General features: G+C 27.1%; 1 protein-coding gene across 2 annotated transcripts; it reads left to right on the top strand.

The window, feature by feature from the left end:
• Positions 1–9: 9 nt before the first annotated feature.
• LOC107455123 (eukaryotic translation initiation factor 4H) lies at positions 10–15,302 on the top strand. 2 transcript variants are annotated; one of them, XM_016072583.4, is made up of 7 exons: positions 10–252; positions 5,621–5,735; positions 8,313–8,361; positions 9,678–9,742; positions 12,062–12,149; positions 13,788–13,973; positions 14,560–15,302. In XM_016072583.4, exons 1-7 carry the CDS (start codon positions 224–226, stop codon positions 14,754–14,756), a joined length of 729 nt encoding a protein of 242 aa, XP_015928069.1. In that variant the 5' UTR covers positions 10–223; the 3' UTR covers positions 14,757–15,302. The 2 variants fall into 2 exon arrangements, with proteins under 2 accessions (XP_015928069.1, XP_087012197.1); XM_087156071.1 differs by lacking the exon at positions 10–252 and adding an exon at positions 1,123–1,208.
• Positions 15,303–18,867: the final 3,565 nt, after the last annotated feature.

An 18,867-nucleotide genomic window follows, 5' to 3' on the forward strand; every position in this document is an offset into this window, starting at 1 on the left:
TAACGATTAAACAGCTTCAAGTGAAAATCGATAACAGAGTGGTAATTCATTGTAACAGATATTTAATAACAGGTATTCGAAAGAAGGTATTTTCATAGTTTTAACTTGTAATGGCAACATAAGTTAACTAAAAGAAGTTATCCAAATATTTTCATTCTGGGAAAATATTGTTTTTCGCCGAAATTAATTATTTGTCTTCCCACGGCAGTTTTATGAATCAATAATGGCAAGAAGATATGAGCATGGATTTAGGTAGATCGATCAATGCCATTATTCTTTTCTTAAAAATTTCCAACTCTCAGTTTCTCTGTAATCTATTTACAACATGTAGCTTCGGTAAAAAACGTAGTACCTATTTCGCTCTTCATTCGTTATTATTTCCCCTTAAATGCTTGGTTTCAATTTGAAATTATTTATTTTTTATTAATTTTGTTTTAAATTTTCTATTGATTGTTATTGAAATTTATTAAATAAATCGCTTTTTTTCTACGCGTTACTGTTCATATTTTCTTTGCGTTCATCAAATGGTGTTTTTCTGGACATTAAAAAATGTTTTCTATTCGAATGTTACTATTGTGCTCTGTTTCTGTTAAAAAGCCACCCATGTCAATTTTAATAAGTCCAAGCATTTCTTGTTTTCCAACGTATTGATAATTAAAAAAAAGGACTAGCTTGTAGTTTGTCTGAAGAAAGAACTAACCACGCCATTAAGTTTAAGACCGTCAGCTACTATGGAAACGAGAAATAGCCCGTTTCAAAGAGGGGGAGCATTTTTTCCCCCTGATTTCCTTTCTCTGGACGATCTGAGGCAAAACCTGTCTTAAATAATGACCCAACACCCCTATTTGAAATAGCTAAACATCTTAACAATAGCTACCGCCAATACTCCAGACGAATGGCGAGGGGAGTTCTTTAAATAGACAGACTATAGTTGACCATACCATTAGTTTAAAAAGCTGTTTCACTCATTTATTCCTCTATTTTCTTATGTGATGTAAATTTTGTGATAGTCCTATTGGCAAAATCTATAATTCTAGTATTTTAAAGATATAAATAGCATGCTATTACTCTTTTTTATAATGTATTTGTTTAATCATTGGAAAGAATTTCTTATCAGCACCTGTATCAAAATTGTCAAGAATGAGAAAGTGATCTTGAAAAAGTTTTATCAAGAACGAGGAAGTAGCGCTTATGAAAGAACATAACGGGTAATTTGCAGGGTATAACTCGTAGCCACCCTCTGACAAACTACATACAGTGAACTCTCGCTACTATGATACCTGATACAACAATAACTCCCTCTATTACAATAATATTTTGTGGTCCTGACAAACTTGCATATGAGTTAATGTTTTCCATTTCTCAATATTGTGATATTCTCTGAAGCAGTAAAACCCCATGAAACTATTTTTTTTTCTTTCAAATTTCAACCTTATTTTCCCCATTTATTATTGGTTTTCAATTTCAATTAATGTAAAAAATCTTATTTTATCATATTTTGCCATTTTTTTTCTCGGTCTTTTCTAACAAGAGAAGTCCCAATGCTGATTATGTACTTATTTTATTTCTTTTCAACACAGTGAATAGCTTTTGTATTCCGGTTTTAATACTCTATCCTTGATGTACATAGACCACCCGAAGACCTTCCATTCTTAGAATTGCCTCCCTTATCTCTTAAGAAGTCACAGATGTAACCTGATTTCATATTTAACCATAATTATGACTCTGCAAACTAAATTTTTACATAATATATAAATAGATTTCTAGTTATTATCTATATAACATTAAAATTAATAATTATTAAAAAATCTTATTGTGTCCCCAAAGTATGTTGGCACTCGATATAGTAACAGGGTTTGTGATTTTTTTTAAAAAAATCAAAAGAATCGGATTTTTTTTTATTTAAATCAGATTTTTTTGATTTTTATTCAAATACGCTGTAAGAACTTTAATTTATGATTTAAAAAATTATAAATGTTTAATCAAAATTAGCTTAATATTAAAACTATATTGTAGTAATATTTTGGAAGCTCTAACTAAAATAATTTTTCATTATTATACAGGCTTTGAATGCATAGCAACCATTTTGAAACAAATGCATGATTAAAATTTAAAGACTAGATGAAATAGAGAATTTAAAGAATACTTCAGGGGTCCGTCTGGTTATACAAGAGGTACCTATTTCGTGAAAATTTGGACATAATTTGTGAAAATTAAAAATTATATTTAAAAATCAACACAAATATAGTAAAAATATGGATTTATCGTTTCTTACGAGACACAAAAATAAAATTTTAAGAAAAAGTATTTTATGTAATTACTCTACCATTTTTCCTGAAGTTGAATTTGTAAAGGTACCGTTAAAAGGTAGTAAATTTGGCTTGGACAGACCCCTGTACTTTAACTATTAAAACAGAGTTTCAGGTAGCAAATCATAAGTTTAGTTTAAAATTGTGATTTCTTTTTTCTTCTTTCGATTTTTAAAATTACAAAATAAATGTAGCAGATTGTGTTTATAAATGTAGTCATTCATCAATAAATAAATAAATATTTAATCTATATATTTTTATATTAAAATATTCATTTTTAATTCTATATCAAAATTGATAAGTTAAGCTAGAAAAAAATTAGAAAATCTATGTACTCATTGGAATTTTTTTTCACAAAATCAGATAATGTCAAAGATACTGTAAGCATGTTATGAGAAAAAAATACCAGTTAATAACCCTACTGCTTCAAAAATAGACTTTGAAAGAGTTTGAAAGTGAAGAATGACACCATATTAGGGAAAAAACATCTGAATTCATCAGCCTTTTTTTCTTTTTTTTTTCTTTCTATTTTTGGCATATTAGGGTAATTTCTTTTTAATATAACTTCAAGCTTCAGAAATATACATTTTCCACCATTAAAATATGATGTGGATTTTAATTCACGCTTTTTCATTCAAAAGGTAGAATTTTAATTAACATAATTTGTATTACTTTTTGAAAAAAATTCATTTTTATTAATTACATTCTACAGCTATGCTACTAAAATTAATTAATGCAGCAATTTATTTAAATTAAATTTTAAAACTAAGAAAAGAAAATAATAAAAGTATCAAAAATTTAAAATACTCTTTTTTAACTTTTAAAATCAATATATATAGATAGAAAAATTAGTTGATTTAAATCAATGATTTTTTTAAAAAAAAATCATTTGATTTAAATCAAGCTGATTTAAATCAACAAACCCTGTATAGTAATATATCCATCTACAACAATCTGAGCCGGATTATACCATTCTTAGGCCCTAGGCATAGCCAATTTTCGTAGGCCCTAGGCAATTAAAGATAAACTTGTGAATACTATTCCTAACGTTCACATTGCATTAAGAATATATTTGCTGATTCTTGGATCAAATGCAGAAGGAGAAAGATCTTTCTCCAGATTAAAATTGATAAAAAATTATTTGCGTTCAACAGTGAATCAAGATCGTTTGGCAACGCTCGCACTTATGTCTATTGAATACGACATTTTGCGTAGTTTGGAATTCGACAGCATAATAAAGAATTTATTGAATCCAAAACAGTAATATATTAGATCATAAGATTCTGCAAAATAATTTATTACCGAAAAATATTACATTTTTATTTGTATCTTCATAATTTTGTGCAAAATACACTTGTTGTTTTTAAAGCTAAATTATTTTTGTCAACAAATTTTTTTTCTCCCAAGTTTTTCGTAGGCCCCTGAATTTCGTAGGCCCTAGGCACGTGCCTAGTGTGCCTATAGGTTAATCCGGCCCTGACAACAATATATTTATTTGGTCCCAAAAGTATATGCCAAGTATGAGTGCCGAGGTTTTACTGTCAGAAAAAAGTGTAAAAATCTTTTGGTGCCTTAGCAATAGTAGTTAGTGAATAGACCTTAATTATCATTTGTTTGTTTTTTTATTTTTATTGAATAATGCATGTTTTGCTGTCTATTTACTTTAAAGAACCTTATTATCTGGAAAAATCTTTTTTTCAAACTTGCTAAAATCTTGAAGATTTTGGATATAGGACTTGCCACTGTATTTATTTTAGTTGAACAACAACAAAAATAAACAATGCTCTTTTGAAATAAAAGAACAAAAACTGATTTCTCACCATAAATTTATAATATTTGTAAATCCCTACCAGAATTTTATAAAGCTTTCAAATTAGGGGAAAAAGTGAAATAAATCAACTGTGCTATAACATGTTACACCTTTAAAAATTAACAAGCTTTAATTTTTCAAATAAATTTTCAATTTATAAATTTTTTTTTAATGTAATTAATCATTTATGTAATTTGTGATTAAAAAATCAGTTAAAAATTCTTATGTTTATAAATTTTAATTGACTTATAATTTTAAATAAGGTATGTAAAAAATAAAATCTTTTCTCTTAAGTTTGAAGAAACCTGTTTCTTCCACAGCAGTTTTTTCCATTGTAAAAGAAACTTGCCATACTTGTTGGCATAGCAGTCAGATTTTTTTATAAAGGACATTCAGATGTGAAGTACTTTTAAATTATAGATGTGAAATTCGAGCCCCTAATCTCTCTTCCAGTGAGTGGGGCAGTGGTCTACTTCAAATTCTGATCTAAGATCTGTATTTTTAATTGTTGATTTTTCAGAAAAAATACCCTAATTTTATATACAGGCAGTTATATTTTTAGTTCATTGATGGTGCTTTAATTGCAAAATGAAGATGGTGTGAAAAATATTTACTAAGATAAAGTTATATAAAAATACATGTCAGAATGAAAAAATATACATACTACAAACATACTTTTTGATATTTTCAAAAGCCTATCTACTAACACCTGAACTTGCTCTACCATAATGCTCATCAGCTGGGAGTTGCAGTGGGAAGGATAACTGATAAATCAACAGAAAATAAAAATTTGGTGTGGGTTGATAGTTATCCCTTGTAAACAAATTTAAATTTCGCAAATTGGAAATCCTTAAAAATTTTAGCTGCTGAAATTCACTTATGTGATTTGAATTTTATATTTAGCTGTTTTTATAATGTTTAAAAATGACTATTCATGGATGTGTGAAATAGGCTATTTCAGCTGATTCTACTAGGTTCCTTCACTAATCACTTGTTTTAACCTAGAGAATTGATACAAAAATTTATCAGTAGAAAACAAATTGCTAAACTTGATTCTTAAAAAGGAAAAAAAAAGTGGGTGGGCATTTTGCTTAAGACATGAGGTTATGTGGATGTCAGATCCGAAAATAAATGACCTTAGATGAAATGTTAAGAATTTTCTCTATTTATTAAGTTACATAAATATTGCGTCCTTTCTTTAAAATACTTCCTTTGAAAAAAACAATTTTATGAATCAGACTATGTAGCTACATAAAAACAAAAAATATGAATATTTTGTTAATTTAAGATAATATGAATAAATTTCATTAAAAAATTTTTTTTTATTCTTTAAAATTTTATTTAGTAACTCAAAAACTTGAAAAATCTAAGTCCTTCTAATCTTTAAAAATAGGACGTTGTGAATGCAAAAAAAATTATTTTACTGCAATTAGTTTTTCCTTTACATTTAAAGTAAAAATGGAAAATTTAATACCCTCTGAAACTTTGTTTTTATTTTTAGACCAGAAGGAACTTCAAAACCTATACCATCCGAGCCTCCTTTTACTCTTTATGTTGGAAATCTTCCACAAGGTGTAGTTCAAGGCGATATTGAAGATATATTCAAAGGATTAAGTGTAAGTTTTATGTATATATGTGTTTATATAGTTATGCAATTTTTAGTCTTAAAAGTGGTTTTTATTTATATATTTTAATAACATAATACAATAACATAATTTAATAACATAATATTATATATTTTAATAACATTACATACAATAAAATAAGTTTTAATTTAATAATTTAACTTTGATTGAATAAAACAAAATTTTTATTCATTTTTTATTTTAAAATTTACTTTTATTGACTAGTATTGTCCTGTAGCTTTTTCCCTGTGATCAGTAGCATTGTTTATAAAGTTAAGGATGACTCAGCCCAACCAGTTGATGGTGGTCAAACTGTGGCCAATGGAGTCATGGAGATTAATGTTCCATAATTTCAAGACCAATAGTGTGGTAGTAGTTATTTGGCCGATGTTACTTGCCCGCTGACTTTACTTCCTAGTCAAGCTGATAGATATTGATCTGAAACTAGATTGGCTTCAAATTGCCTCTGGGAATATAATGTATTTATAAAAAAATTTTAAGCCGTGTAATAATTCGTTATTAAGCATAAAATGCACTAGATACAAATAATTAGATTATTAAGTTTTTTTTCTCTAAAAAATAATATTCTTTAAAATAATGTATGATTGATTAAGTCTGAGTCTTTTAGTATTTAATTAGTTTTTCCCTGTCTGTTTGGCATTATGAAACAATTGTTTTTTATTTTAGTATCACATATTGTAATCTGTTTTTTTATTTTTTTTTTCTGCAAACTTTTTCGTTCCTTATTTAAGTAAGACATTTTTAAAGTCTTCAAAAATATTTGGTTTAAAAACATTTGCCTAATTAAATTTTTTTATTTAATCGAAAGTACAAAATAAATGAGTTTCAGATGTAATCAAGATTGATTAGATTTCTTTTTTTAATTTTTTTTTTTTTTTAAATTCAAGATTTAGCTTTATTTTCTAAAATTTAGCCGCTTGAAATAAAAAAGTCTTCTTAATTACAATTTTCAAAGATTTGCAGGAAATTTGAATGTTCCTATTGCTCATAATAGGAACATCTTTTCTTCAATCAAGGCTGACTGCTCATGTGTACAGTTGCTGATGCATGTGCATTTTTTTCAAGTTACATTTAAAGGGAATCAAGTATGTGGAAGTCAGTTCTAATAGCTTCAATGATGTAAAAATTTAACTAAACACAAATTTTCATTGCGATGTAATTGAACTTTCAATTTTTTTCTTCTAATTAATAATTCTTATTAATAACTAGTCATTTAATTAATAGTTAGTCATTGAACTTTAGGATTATTCATGAATCTAGATTTTCAAAGAATATTTGTGACATTCATATATTACATAGATTTATTGTATCAAAATTTCCTTCCCATTATTTAATAAAACAATTTCTAAATCTCAAAAATTTAATATTTCATTCTGAAATATCATCCACTAATTATTAAAAAAAAATTTGCAGACAATATAACTACTGTTTGCTACATTAATATGCCACAAAACTTTCTTTCTTGAAAATTTCTACTTTACAGAATTTTTGGTGTGTCATTCCATGAATAGATTGAATTTCACCATCATAAAATTTTAAAATTACTACTTATGGCCTTTAAATACAAACACTTTAAAATTACTACTACTAATTAAGGGACCATTTACTTATCTACTATTTTCATCAAATCTATTCTTGTGAGATAGATTTATCATTTTGATTAATTGGTTCCTTGTTTTTATTCTTCAAGTTTGAAATATTTTAACCTCGTATATAATTCAATATTCACAGAATTCTCGAATGGGATGTTAAGGGATAGGTCACTAATTATTTTTTGTATAAAATTCAATTGTTTATTTGCACATCATTTGTTAGTCTTTAATTATTTTGATAATTTGTTTAAAAAGGTATTGAATGCAATTTAATTAAATACCAAGCTTTCAATTTAAATTATCATTATCCAATTGATTTTAATATTTAATTTCTAATATTTTGAAATATTAATTCAGCAGGCAAATTTTTAACAGGCTACCAAAAAAAAAAAAAAAAAATTCACAATTATGTCTATTTTTTTTTAATGCAAAATTAGCAATTTGTATTTACCAAGCAACTACTTTAACTTTTGTATTGCTAAAATTTATTCATTGGTGCTATATATTGTTATTTTAAATATGTGTATTTTAAAATGAATTACTTATTTTTATTTCATTTAGGAGTACTCACATGGAGCTTTCACTCACTCAAACTCACTAGCTTTTTTTCTTTTTTACCATTATCCTTTTATATATTTTTTTTAATATCTTTAGTCCAGTTTTGCTTATTTTGTTTCTTAGTGTGTTATTTTTAATAAAGTAAAGATAGATTTTAATAGTTTTTTATTTATTTTTTATTTTTACTTATGCTGGGAATTATTTAAGACTCTTTCCCAGAATAAGGCAACTCTAAAATAAAATAAGAATAAAGTATTGACTTTTTTTTATGCAGATTACTAATTAAAGTTTTTATATTTCCTCATTGTTTCATGAGAACAATTTATATGCTCTGAATATTGTCTTGATTTTCTTTTTGGACCACACAACTGGGCCTGAATTAATTTTTTCATTTTAGGTTGCAAGTATACGTTTAGTCAGGGATAAAGATACTGACAAATTTAAAGGTTAGTATGCAATTTTTTTTTCTTACAATTTATCTGACATGTATATGTAGAAAGATTGCAAAGAGTTACTTGAGTTGAAATTGTTTTTTATACATTCTGTTAAAATCAAACTTGGTGGTTTTCGATGTTAAACTAGCTGAGAATTAGTTGAGTTGATCACACCCTCTTTAAATAAATAAAAAATTAAGATTGTTTATTATGTATAACATTTAAAATTGGCAAGCTATAAATAAAAGGCTTGGCACAATATAATAAGTCTCATTTTCAAATTGTCCAAGAATGCATTTTTTAAGAACATTTTTAGAGAAAGATACAATTTCCATGTGGGAGATGAGATGCTGCAGTGTACTGCACCCTTATCTAGTGAAAAATCTGAGAACTTCTATTCTGAATTGCTCTAAGCCGTCCAAATATGTGATAGCTAAAATTTTTAAAAAATATTCTGCAAACTTTAAAATAATTTCGTAAACTTCAAGTTTGCATCAAAATTTTACTAATCAAAATTAGTGCCAAGTTGTTAAGTAGTTTTTAGTGAAAAATTGAGTAGAGGCTTGATTTCTGTTAATAAAAAACTTCTCCTAAACAAATAAATTTGAATAAAATAGTTATCTATATTGTGTAGAATGTGGCAGTTAAAATAAAATTTTGATATATTTGCATATGTATAAAGTTATTTCATAGCAACAAAGGCCGTTGCTATGATAAAGTGTTTATTATTATTATAATTTTTTTTTTGATCAGAAATCGAGCAATTAATAAAATTTATAAGCACTGATTGAAAATTGTTTTAGCTTTTTTACATTCTCATCCGTGTAATAGACTGGTTAATAATAAACAATAATGAAATGCATGAGAGGAAAGTATGGTGATGATGTTAGGTGATGCTTCTGATAGAAAAAGAAACAAGAGTACTGGAGCCAAGGTTCCTTTCTTAAGCCTTTAATTCAAGAAGAAGAAAAACAATAATGATATGCATTAGAGGAAAGTATGGTGATGATGTTAGGTGATGCTTCTGATAGAAAAAGAAACAAAAGTACTGGAGCCAAGGTTCCTTTCTTAAGCCTTTAATTCAAGAAGAAGAAAAACACTAAAAAAATATTCTACTTAGGACTTTCTTTTTTCTTCATCCCAGTTTTGTTGTTGTAAAAATACTAATTGATTTTGGTTAAGCCTTAAAAAAATCTTGTTTCCTTTTCTTTGGAGTGCAAACTATATGTAAATAATGTTTAGAATTATTATAATTTTTTTAATATATTGTTATTAGATAACAATATACTAAGCTGATTTTAATCTTTGACATTTTAAACTATTTTCAGGTTACTGTTATGTAGAATTTGATGATTTAGATTCTTTAAAACATGGTCTTGAATTAGATGGTGCTGTAAGTTATTTTTTATGAGTTACTGAAATGTTTAGCTTTTAATTTAAGTTGTTTTTTCTAAAATAATCATTGTAATCAATAAATTATGTAGAATTTTTATTATTTTAAGTTATGTTAAGTTATTTTTGCAAAGTAAATTACAATTTAGTTTTATAGATGGTTGAGATTTATTCCAGAAGAAACCTACTTCTTTCACAGCACTAGAAAAAAATAGAAAAGAAAGTAGAAGGGAGAAAGAAGCAAAATGGAAGAAAATTAAAAATCACCTATAATTTTTTAATGATGAGTATTATAAGAATAGTTTGAATTTAAATAAATGAAATTTAACATAGTAGACGAAAACTAAAAGCTTTTCTAATTTTTTTTAAAATAACTATTTTCCCATCTATTTTTAAAAGATTATTATTTTTCTAGTTTTTATTAGTTTTGTAAAGATTCTGTTTTATTATTTAATGAAGCAAAATGAATCAAATTATTTAATGAAACAAGAAATATTTTTATTTATAAAAAAATATTTTGTTAAGATTTTTCTTAATTGGTTAAATTTTAGTTACTTATTATTAAAATCAATATATTTTTTAGTAATGTTAGATCTTTTGTTTTTAATACTTGGCTTAGTGAGTTAAATTTTCTTTTCTAAAACAATAAAATTAAAATGTGTAATAACAAGAAATTTTTTTTTAAAGTTATGGTATTGGTAAATCCTAAACAGAATAATTTAAAGTTTTCAAACTGTGAAAAAAGAACCTACTCCTAATTTGCCCTGACATGTTATACTGCTGAAAACTTAAGAGTTTTATATTTCTTAAGATAAACATCTTGTATTTCAGAATGCATTTTAAAATGCTCATTTTTCTTTTAGAATTTTTAGTACAGAATATTTATAAGGCTTTATCAAATTTTTTAAATTATTCTATAATTTTGTATTCTCAATTAACTTATAAATGAAAATTCAGTAATTCGGGAATAAAAATTCTTAGGTTTATTTTATAAATTATAAATAACTAATTTTAAGATTGGGTATGGTATGATGAGATCTATATTAAAAATAACTTAGAAATACCTTCAGCATATTATCTAAGTTTTCTGAGTTTTAATACTTAACAAGATTTAATTATGAAAATTAGTATACTGATTTGAAGTTTTGAATATCATATATTATTTGTAGTTGGGATTATAATTATTATCTGATTTTTTAAAAAAAAATTGTATTTATAGAATTCGATTATAATAGTTACAGTTCTTTAAACAATTATAAAATTAAGTTCTACTATACTTTCTTACTCAAAACATTTAAAGAAACAAAACAGTTGTTAAGAAATTCATTGCATTTATTTTTCTTAACAATTATTGCTTTTTTGATTTTCACTTCTTTAAAAAATTGTTAAATAGCTTGGAAAACAATACTTTTGTTTTACATGGTAATTTTAAACTGTTTTTAAAAAGTTTTATGATATTTGATGTTTCTTTTTCAGACATGTGATTTTTCAGTATTTTTATGAGCAGTGCTTTCAGTACATTTTTTGTGTAATTGTGAATTTATATCTCAAAATATGCAGACAAATTGATATCTCTATATAATTGCAGTATTTTTCATTCTGATTGGTTCTCATGTCTGTTAAAAAGAGTTTCTTCCATTACTTCCACTTGGACTGGAAGAAACCTATTTCTTTTTGAGTAGTTTTGGAAGAAACTTGCCTTCCTTGATTTTTAAGTAATACTATAATAAGTAGTAATAATCTAAGAGGTCTTCTCAAAATGTAATGAAATAATTAAAAACTTTATTTAAAAATATCAACACAGTATTCAGTATATTTGCCTTATTGTTAATTGTGTTTGTCCTCTAATGAGAATTTTTTTTCTTCTAGTTATTTCCAATTTAAACAGAATTTCAAGAAGTTAATTAGTTTCATGATAAAATTTAATGAGTTAATCAATTTATTTGACAAATCTCTTGTCCTGATGATCGGTTAGTTGCTGATACTTATAATTAAAACTTGCCTAAAATTGGAAGTAACATGAAAATTCCTTTTTCAATATTTTCTTGCTATTTATTTATACTGTTTTTTTATTGCCATATTGGTTCTATATATTATTGATGTATTTTATTTCTTTATATTTAATCCAATTGTATTTTTTCTCATAATTTTGTGAAAATTCCTGACATTTTTTGATGCTAAGTCTGTCTCAAAACACTTAAAGATATCTAATCCAAACTTTGAAGGTTTTATGCTACATGTTCTGATATAGATTAATTAAGGCTAATAGATGTAATATTTTTTTATTCCTGATCTTTTAATTTTGTTTTAACTTTTTTAGATAGTTGAAGGCCGATCTTTGCGAGTTGATATTGCTGATGGTCGAAGAAATGATAGAGGAGGCTTTCGAGGGGGCAGAGGAGGAGGAGGTAATATTTATTAGCTTCCTACTGATTAACCACTACTTCCAAAGACATTCTTATCAGGGATTAACTCAATTAGTTACTTAATTTCCCGTCCCATCCAGCTATAAACTTCTTTATAAGCATGAAACAATCTAATTTCATTTTTCTTTCTTAATGGGTGTTGCTAATTGCTTTTAAAAAAATACATTGCTTTATATTGATTAATTATAATTTTGCTCACATTCTGCTAATTGTATCTCTCAGTTGCCCCATATTCTAACTATTTGGAAAATGTCTGAATGCCGGTAGACTATTCCAAAAATAACAATAATTTTTTTAAATTACTATGCTTATCAGCTAAGTGTTAAAAGATACTCCAAAAGTTGCCCTGAAAATTTTAAGCAATTATATTAAGATTAACAGATTGCTCATAAGCATGGAAAAAAAATTTACATATTTTTTTTTGTTGTAAAATATGCATTATGCAATGAATATAAATAATGAAAATTATATGAAATATTTAATTGCATAGAAATTATCCAATTACATGGAATCTAGAGCACAGATGTTCTTTCGGATACCAGGTTTTTCACTCAACTTCACTAGAGATTAGCTTGTATAGGACTAGTTTTTTTTATGCTAGATATTAATTATTTTAAAAAAAATATTTATAATTCTAAAATGATTTATAATCCCAAGCATGATCAAGCAGGCACATCCCTACTTTTAAACAATAAATAGGTTTTCATACCTTTGTTCATAGGAGCAATCATTAATCAAATTTAACAAATGGTTTCAAATGCATTAGTAGATTGAACATACTCCAAGATTGCACTTTGCAAGAGAAAAAGATTTTGTTCCTTTGTTAATTGGGAGGAAAAGGCGGATAGTTATCAAGAGAATCCTTAAAAACTGCGAAAATGATGCAATCTCAAAACATCATCTATTGTAAACATTAGATAACTTATTCTTTTCCCAAATATTGTGCATTAATTATTAGATTATTAAAAAATATGATTTTATCTTTGTTTTCTTTTATAACTAAATATTATTTGAATGTGACATATGATTAATAGAATAAATTAAGCTTCTTTATCAAATATTCCATTTCAAACCATTAAGTGTAGTATTAGTTGATTAGTACTTTCCAATTTGTAATACTACACATTATTTAGTGTTTAACTGGAAGACTACATTTTGAATAGAGCTCAATTTTATATTTAGTACAGGATTTTTTATGGGTAGAGGGAGAACTGAATGCCAGCTAAATCTGACAAATGCAAGGAATATGTTTATTAAGAGATTGTGCAATCATAAATTATTGTTCAAGTGTACCAACTTGATAATTATTTCAGTCTTGTACTACTTATTCTAGAATATGATTATATTTTTTATGACTATTGTGAAACTATATAATATTTGAATGAATGTGAAATATGATTAAATAAAGAAATGAAGCTTCTCTATAAAATATCATCCGAAAGTATTAAGTGTGGTATCTGTTGAATAGTGTATTCTTTTATGATATGTTGTACATTATTTACTACTTATAAAGAATAAAGAAAAATTTTAAAACTGGTTCATGAATTTCTTTTTGGAGGGAAGAGACATTTATTAAAAATAAAAAGTTTGTCTACTATATCTGAAATTATTTTATGATAGGCTTTGATCGCGGTACACCTGGACGAGGAAGATTCAATGATGGTGGAGGTAGAGGCCGTGGTAATTTCAGAGGTGGTTTCAATGAAAGAGATCAAGATAGGGGTCGTGGATCTGGCAATTATGGAAGATCTACACCAATACGAAATTCAGAGTTCAGAAATGCTGAATTCAAAGAGCCATCATCAGGTAATTTTTTCTCACCATTATTTTAAAAGTATATTGCAAGTAAAAGTTTTTGATTAAGGAAGTATTGAATCCAATTATAAATATTAACAGAATATTGAATCTTTTCTTTAAATTGGGAAGCATTTTCTAATTAATTTTTTTTCCTTTAACAAAATTCCCAACTTTGTAATTATTAAATTTTTTAGTCCTTATGAGTTTGAATCCAATAAACAATTCACTAATTTACATGTATTATGAGATTTTATTTATGTGCTCGTTTTTTTGCCTAATTTGCAACACACCTTTATCAATGCAGTATAATAAATAATGATAGAAATGTTTTTGTTAAGCGTGCATATGTTTATAAATGATTATTTATATTTAAATATAGTAATTCACTCAACTTATTTAAATTGGAACTACTAATTATTGGTAAAAATGCTGAATTGTGTCACCTATTTAAGCCAAAGTTCTGAGTTGCATTTTTTTTTTTTTTTTTTACCAATGGCATCTATGTAATTTTTTTTTGGATTTTGCACTTTTTTAACTTTACTTTTTATTTGCAATTTATTACATGATATATAAATGTCTATCTGTTATCTTTTAGAAGAAGCAGCTGCTAGACCACGGCTGAAATTATTGCCTAGGTCAGTTAAAGATCCAGTTAATGCAGTAGCTGATACATCTAACAGATCAAGCATATTTGGTGAGGCAAAACCAAGAGATGAAAAAAGTTTGACCGCGGAGAAGAGTAATAATGAATTACCAGTTAATCATTGTTCCTCCACAATTGGAGTTAATTGACTTAATAAATAAAAAAGTGATATTTTGTATCACCTCCCCTTTAATGTTTTCCCACCAGTTATGTGTGTTTAAATCTAAATGTCTTGAAATATAAAAGCAGATATCACTAAAGGTATTTTCTATAAATTCATATTTGTAACAACATAGAATGAATTACAAAATATTTTTTTTAGTTGGGGTTTAGTTTAATTTGTTATGATTTATTGCTTAGGAAATGAATTGTCAAATGATTTACATTTTTATCAATCAATCTTGTTTTATTTTATATTTTTAAAAGAATTCACAATGAAATTCTTGCATCAGCATGCTATTTTACTGTTATGATTTGTTGTTATTGATGAATTTTTCTAAGTTTGTGTGTTATGCTACATCAGGGAATTCATTTTATTTCGTTATTAATGCTTGTTTATGATACAAAAGTCCACTGTGCTTTATTTTTGTATTTGAATTGCTATAGTATAGTAATGTAATCAATTCTTGTTTAAAAAATAATCATTTCAGCTTGTTTTAAATCACAATTTTTGGAATTAAAATTTTTCCTATGTATTATTGCTAACTGTCTTATTGTGTACTGTTCTTAAAAAAATAGTTTAGAACACTGGATCACATTTTCTTTTAAATTTAATTAACATTTAGTTTAACAAATTTTACTACACTATGAAATCTGTTTTCATGAAACTTCTTTCAGTCAAATTTGTCAACATTATTTTAATTGAAACTAATTTATCATGCAGGAAAATAAGGCTATCCTAAATTAAAAGATTCTGTTACAAAATTTCTACGGCTAACATGCTTCACTATAAAATTTTGAAATTTTAGGTATGACTTAATGAAAGTTGGGAAAAGCTTATAATCTGCTTGGGAAACAATGCTAACCACGGACCAATGCTGGATAATTGCTAACCATGGACCACAAATGGCTGTATAGTGCATTAAAAATCAAGCGTGGTTAAATTGCAAGTGAAATAAAAGATTGCTAGAATGTTAGAACATTAAAAAAAAAGATAATTTATTATGCTCTGACTTAGAAGTTTTGAAATGTATTCAAGGAACAAAATAATTGTTTTATGCTAAAAACGCCAATATGAAAAAATACAAACACCATTTGTAGGCATTCTGGAGTAAGATGTCAATTGCGGTATGACCACCATGGATGGCGATGCAAGTTTCCAGACGTTTTGACATGTTTTGTACAATAGTATTCAGCAGCTGTTGGGGCTGTTTGTCTCATTCCTCTGTCAGTGACCAAATGTGGGTGTCCTTTTTTATTGCAGGGCATTCTTGAGAGCAACACTAAAGCATCCCACACATTTTCAATGGGATTCAGATCTGGAGAACACACAGGCCATACGAGGCGGTGAATATCCTTTATCACTCCTCAACAGCGACTGTTCAATGACACATGTTGCATCGTACATAAAAATTTATTTATCACCAACAGCACTACGAAATAAGCTGAGAAGCACTAATGGGACGTACAACCATTATGCTAACCTATACTATGACGCTACATAGAATATCAGACGGGAGCCTGAATCTACTCTTATCTGAGAATAGTATGCAAGCTCAGTCCTCTTTGCTCCAACTGTGATGCTGAAGACATTGCAAACTGCCGCGGCAGTGATATCTAGACAATGGCATGCACTCAACAGGTTGGCGGGTGTATAGTCCCTCTTGCAAGTGTCTGGCTACAGTTTCTTGGGTGATTCCTTTGCCAGTAGCTGGTTGTACTGCCCTGGTTCCTTTTTGCCGATAGCACTATGTGCATGTCTTCTACAGGAATTGTAGATGGAACAGGACCTCTGCTATGACGTTTGCTACACATTCCAGTTGTTAGAAATTATTTCCAAAGCTTTGAAAAACACTGTGGTTGACATCTAACTCTTTGGCATCATCTGTTATATGTTTCACTGATAATACGGTCTTGCGTAAAATCATTTAAATTGCGTCGAGAAGACCTATACTTTCCCATTATACTTTGATTATTAACAACATTGCTCAATAAGTGTCAAATAATAATATCTCTTATTAGTGCTGTCATGTGACAAACCAGTTTGACAACCCAAAATTTGCATACGCAAAACGCATTTTATTGTATCTTATATCACACTATACGTTATCATAAAAAAAGTCTTAGACTTAGCATCCTTTTTTAAGTTCTGAGGGTGGCGAATTAGCTATGTTTTTTGAGTTTGGGAGTTAAAAGTCATGATTGCTTAATCCTCTCTTTTATTATGTTTGTGCTTAAATTTTATTCAAGTTAATATCACAAAATAAACAAAAAAAAATTTATCTCCAGCTTTTTATTCTCATGATTTGATATGTCAAGTTAAGGAAACATGTCATAACCATATAATTCTTGTGTATCAGTAATACTTTATAATCTGTCAGTCTTTTTTTTTTTCCTCCAAAAACTTCTTGTACATATAAATTCTGTTCTATTTAGGAGCTTGTTTTATACAACTGTTAGTTGTTTTATTTCATAAAAATTTTCCATTGGTTTTGTTGGCTTTAAATGTTCTTTCAGGTAGGTTATTTGTCTTGTGTCGTACAGTTCTATTTAAAAATTCTACAATTCACTTAGTCATTCCATTTAAAGATTGTCTTACAAAATTGTTCTGATATTTCACAATTCAGATGATTTCTTTTCATCTTATAAATTAGCTCCTTCAAGTTTTTTAATAGTTCTTTCTGACACAACTGCATTCTAATTCTGAAATGTTGGTACCAAATATTTATAAGAAACATCTTCAGCAATTATCTGCTGTTCTTTTTCACAATCATCTTCTAAAATAATTCGCCTTTTTTTATATTCGAGAGAAGAAACATCTACCTAAAAACCTATGTTTTTATTCCATATAATCCAATGATTTTTGATTTTCAAATCATTATTTCCACCCTGTTTTTATTCCAGCTTCATATTCATCCTTATTTTTTCTCCACCAAATTTGAAAAGCATAGTTTTGTTAAATTATTCTGACATTGTTTTACAATTCTCATTCAATTGTTTTGTATTTTCAATTAGCTCTTTCTTTAATACCACTGATTCCTTATTCTTAGCTCCTTGTCATCCATGGGAGATGATTCATCACCAGTGGTTGTTTGCTTAACTGTAATTCTTTCCTTCTCTAACTTCATATAAAAATTTAATCTTTGTTACATCCTAGATATTGGCTAAAATAAACAGACAGGTGAAACCTGGATTTTTCTTCTTAAGTTCCAGTGGTTTTTCATATTCTCATTTAGTTTTTTATCCAGTTTCATATTCATGTTTGTTTTATCCATCTAGTTAACAAGCCTCTAATTATTCTCTTAAGTTCTGATATCAGCTGAATCACACTTGAAATGATTACATCAGTGCAAAGCCAGTTAGATATTCATTTGAGATTTGTTTTTATCTATTTCTGTTTCAGAAGGTATTCTACTGGTTTCACATTCCTAATTTACTTCGCCATCATTGTCATTAAGATTGACTAAGCAGTTTATCTAATCCAATTAACCGTTGATCTCTTGACATAGTTTTCTTTATTCCAAAGACCTTTGCTTGACTCTTCAGGTTGTTTAACTTTATATTTCTTTTAATGGTTTGTTGTCTTCTATGGCATAAAGAGGGGGGGGGGGTAAAGTCACATTAATGATGCATAATGTGGTTTTAGTTGTACTCCATTTTGCTTTCTGTTAAACTGTTGTTGAAAAAATCTGATATATTTGAGAAAGATAATTCACTGTCTGTATTTAGTTCTCCAATAAACTATTCATTTTCAACTAGTTATACTTCCTTAAAGCTCAATACATTTCTACTAGCAACTGTTTGGCAAAAACCTGTAATACAGTGATAAATTTCAATCATTAAACTCAGTTCCTATGATTTTCAGTTTTCAAATCATTTGACAGATTTTGTGAGTTATTTTAATCCAATAAATTTATCTTATCTTATTAACTTATTTATTGCATGATATCTTAACGTTACTCAGCATGTGCTTCACTCAATGGTGAAACCTGTCACCGTGCCATTTTAAATAGCAGCTGAGACTGGAGCAGGTTTTGCTAAAGTAAGATTAACAAAATAGTTATGTAAGTGTCGCAAATTAGTAATCTGATAATAAATCAT

The sequence above is a fragment of the Parasteatoda tepidariorum genome, chromosome 12 (genome assembly GCF_982258835.1).
Source record: "Parasteatoda tepidariorum strain Cologne lab strain chromosome 12, Ptep-v5.0, whole genome shotgun sequence".
Classification (NCBI taxonomy): Eukaryota; Metazoa; Arthropoda; class Arachnida; order Araneae; family Theridiidae; genus Parasteatoda; species Parasteatoda tepidariorum.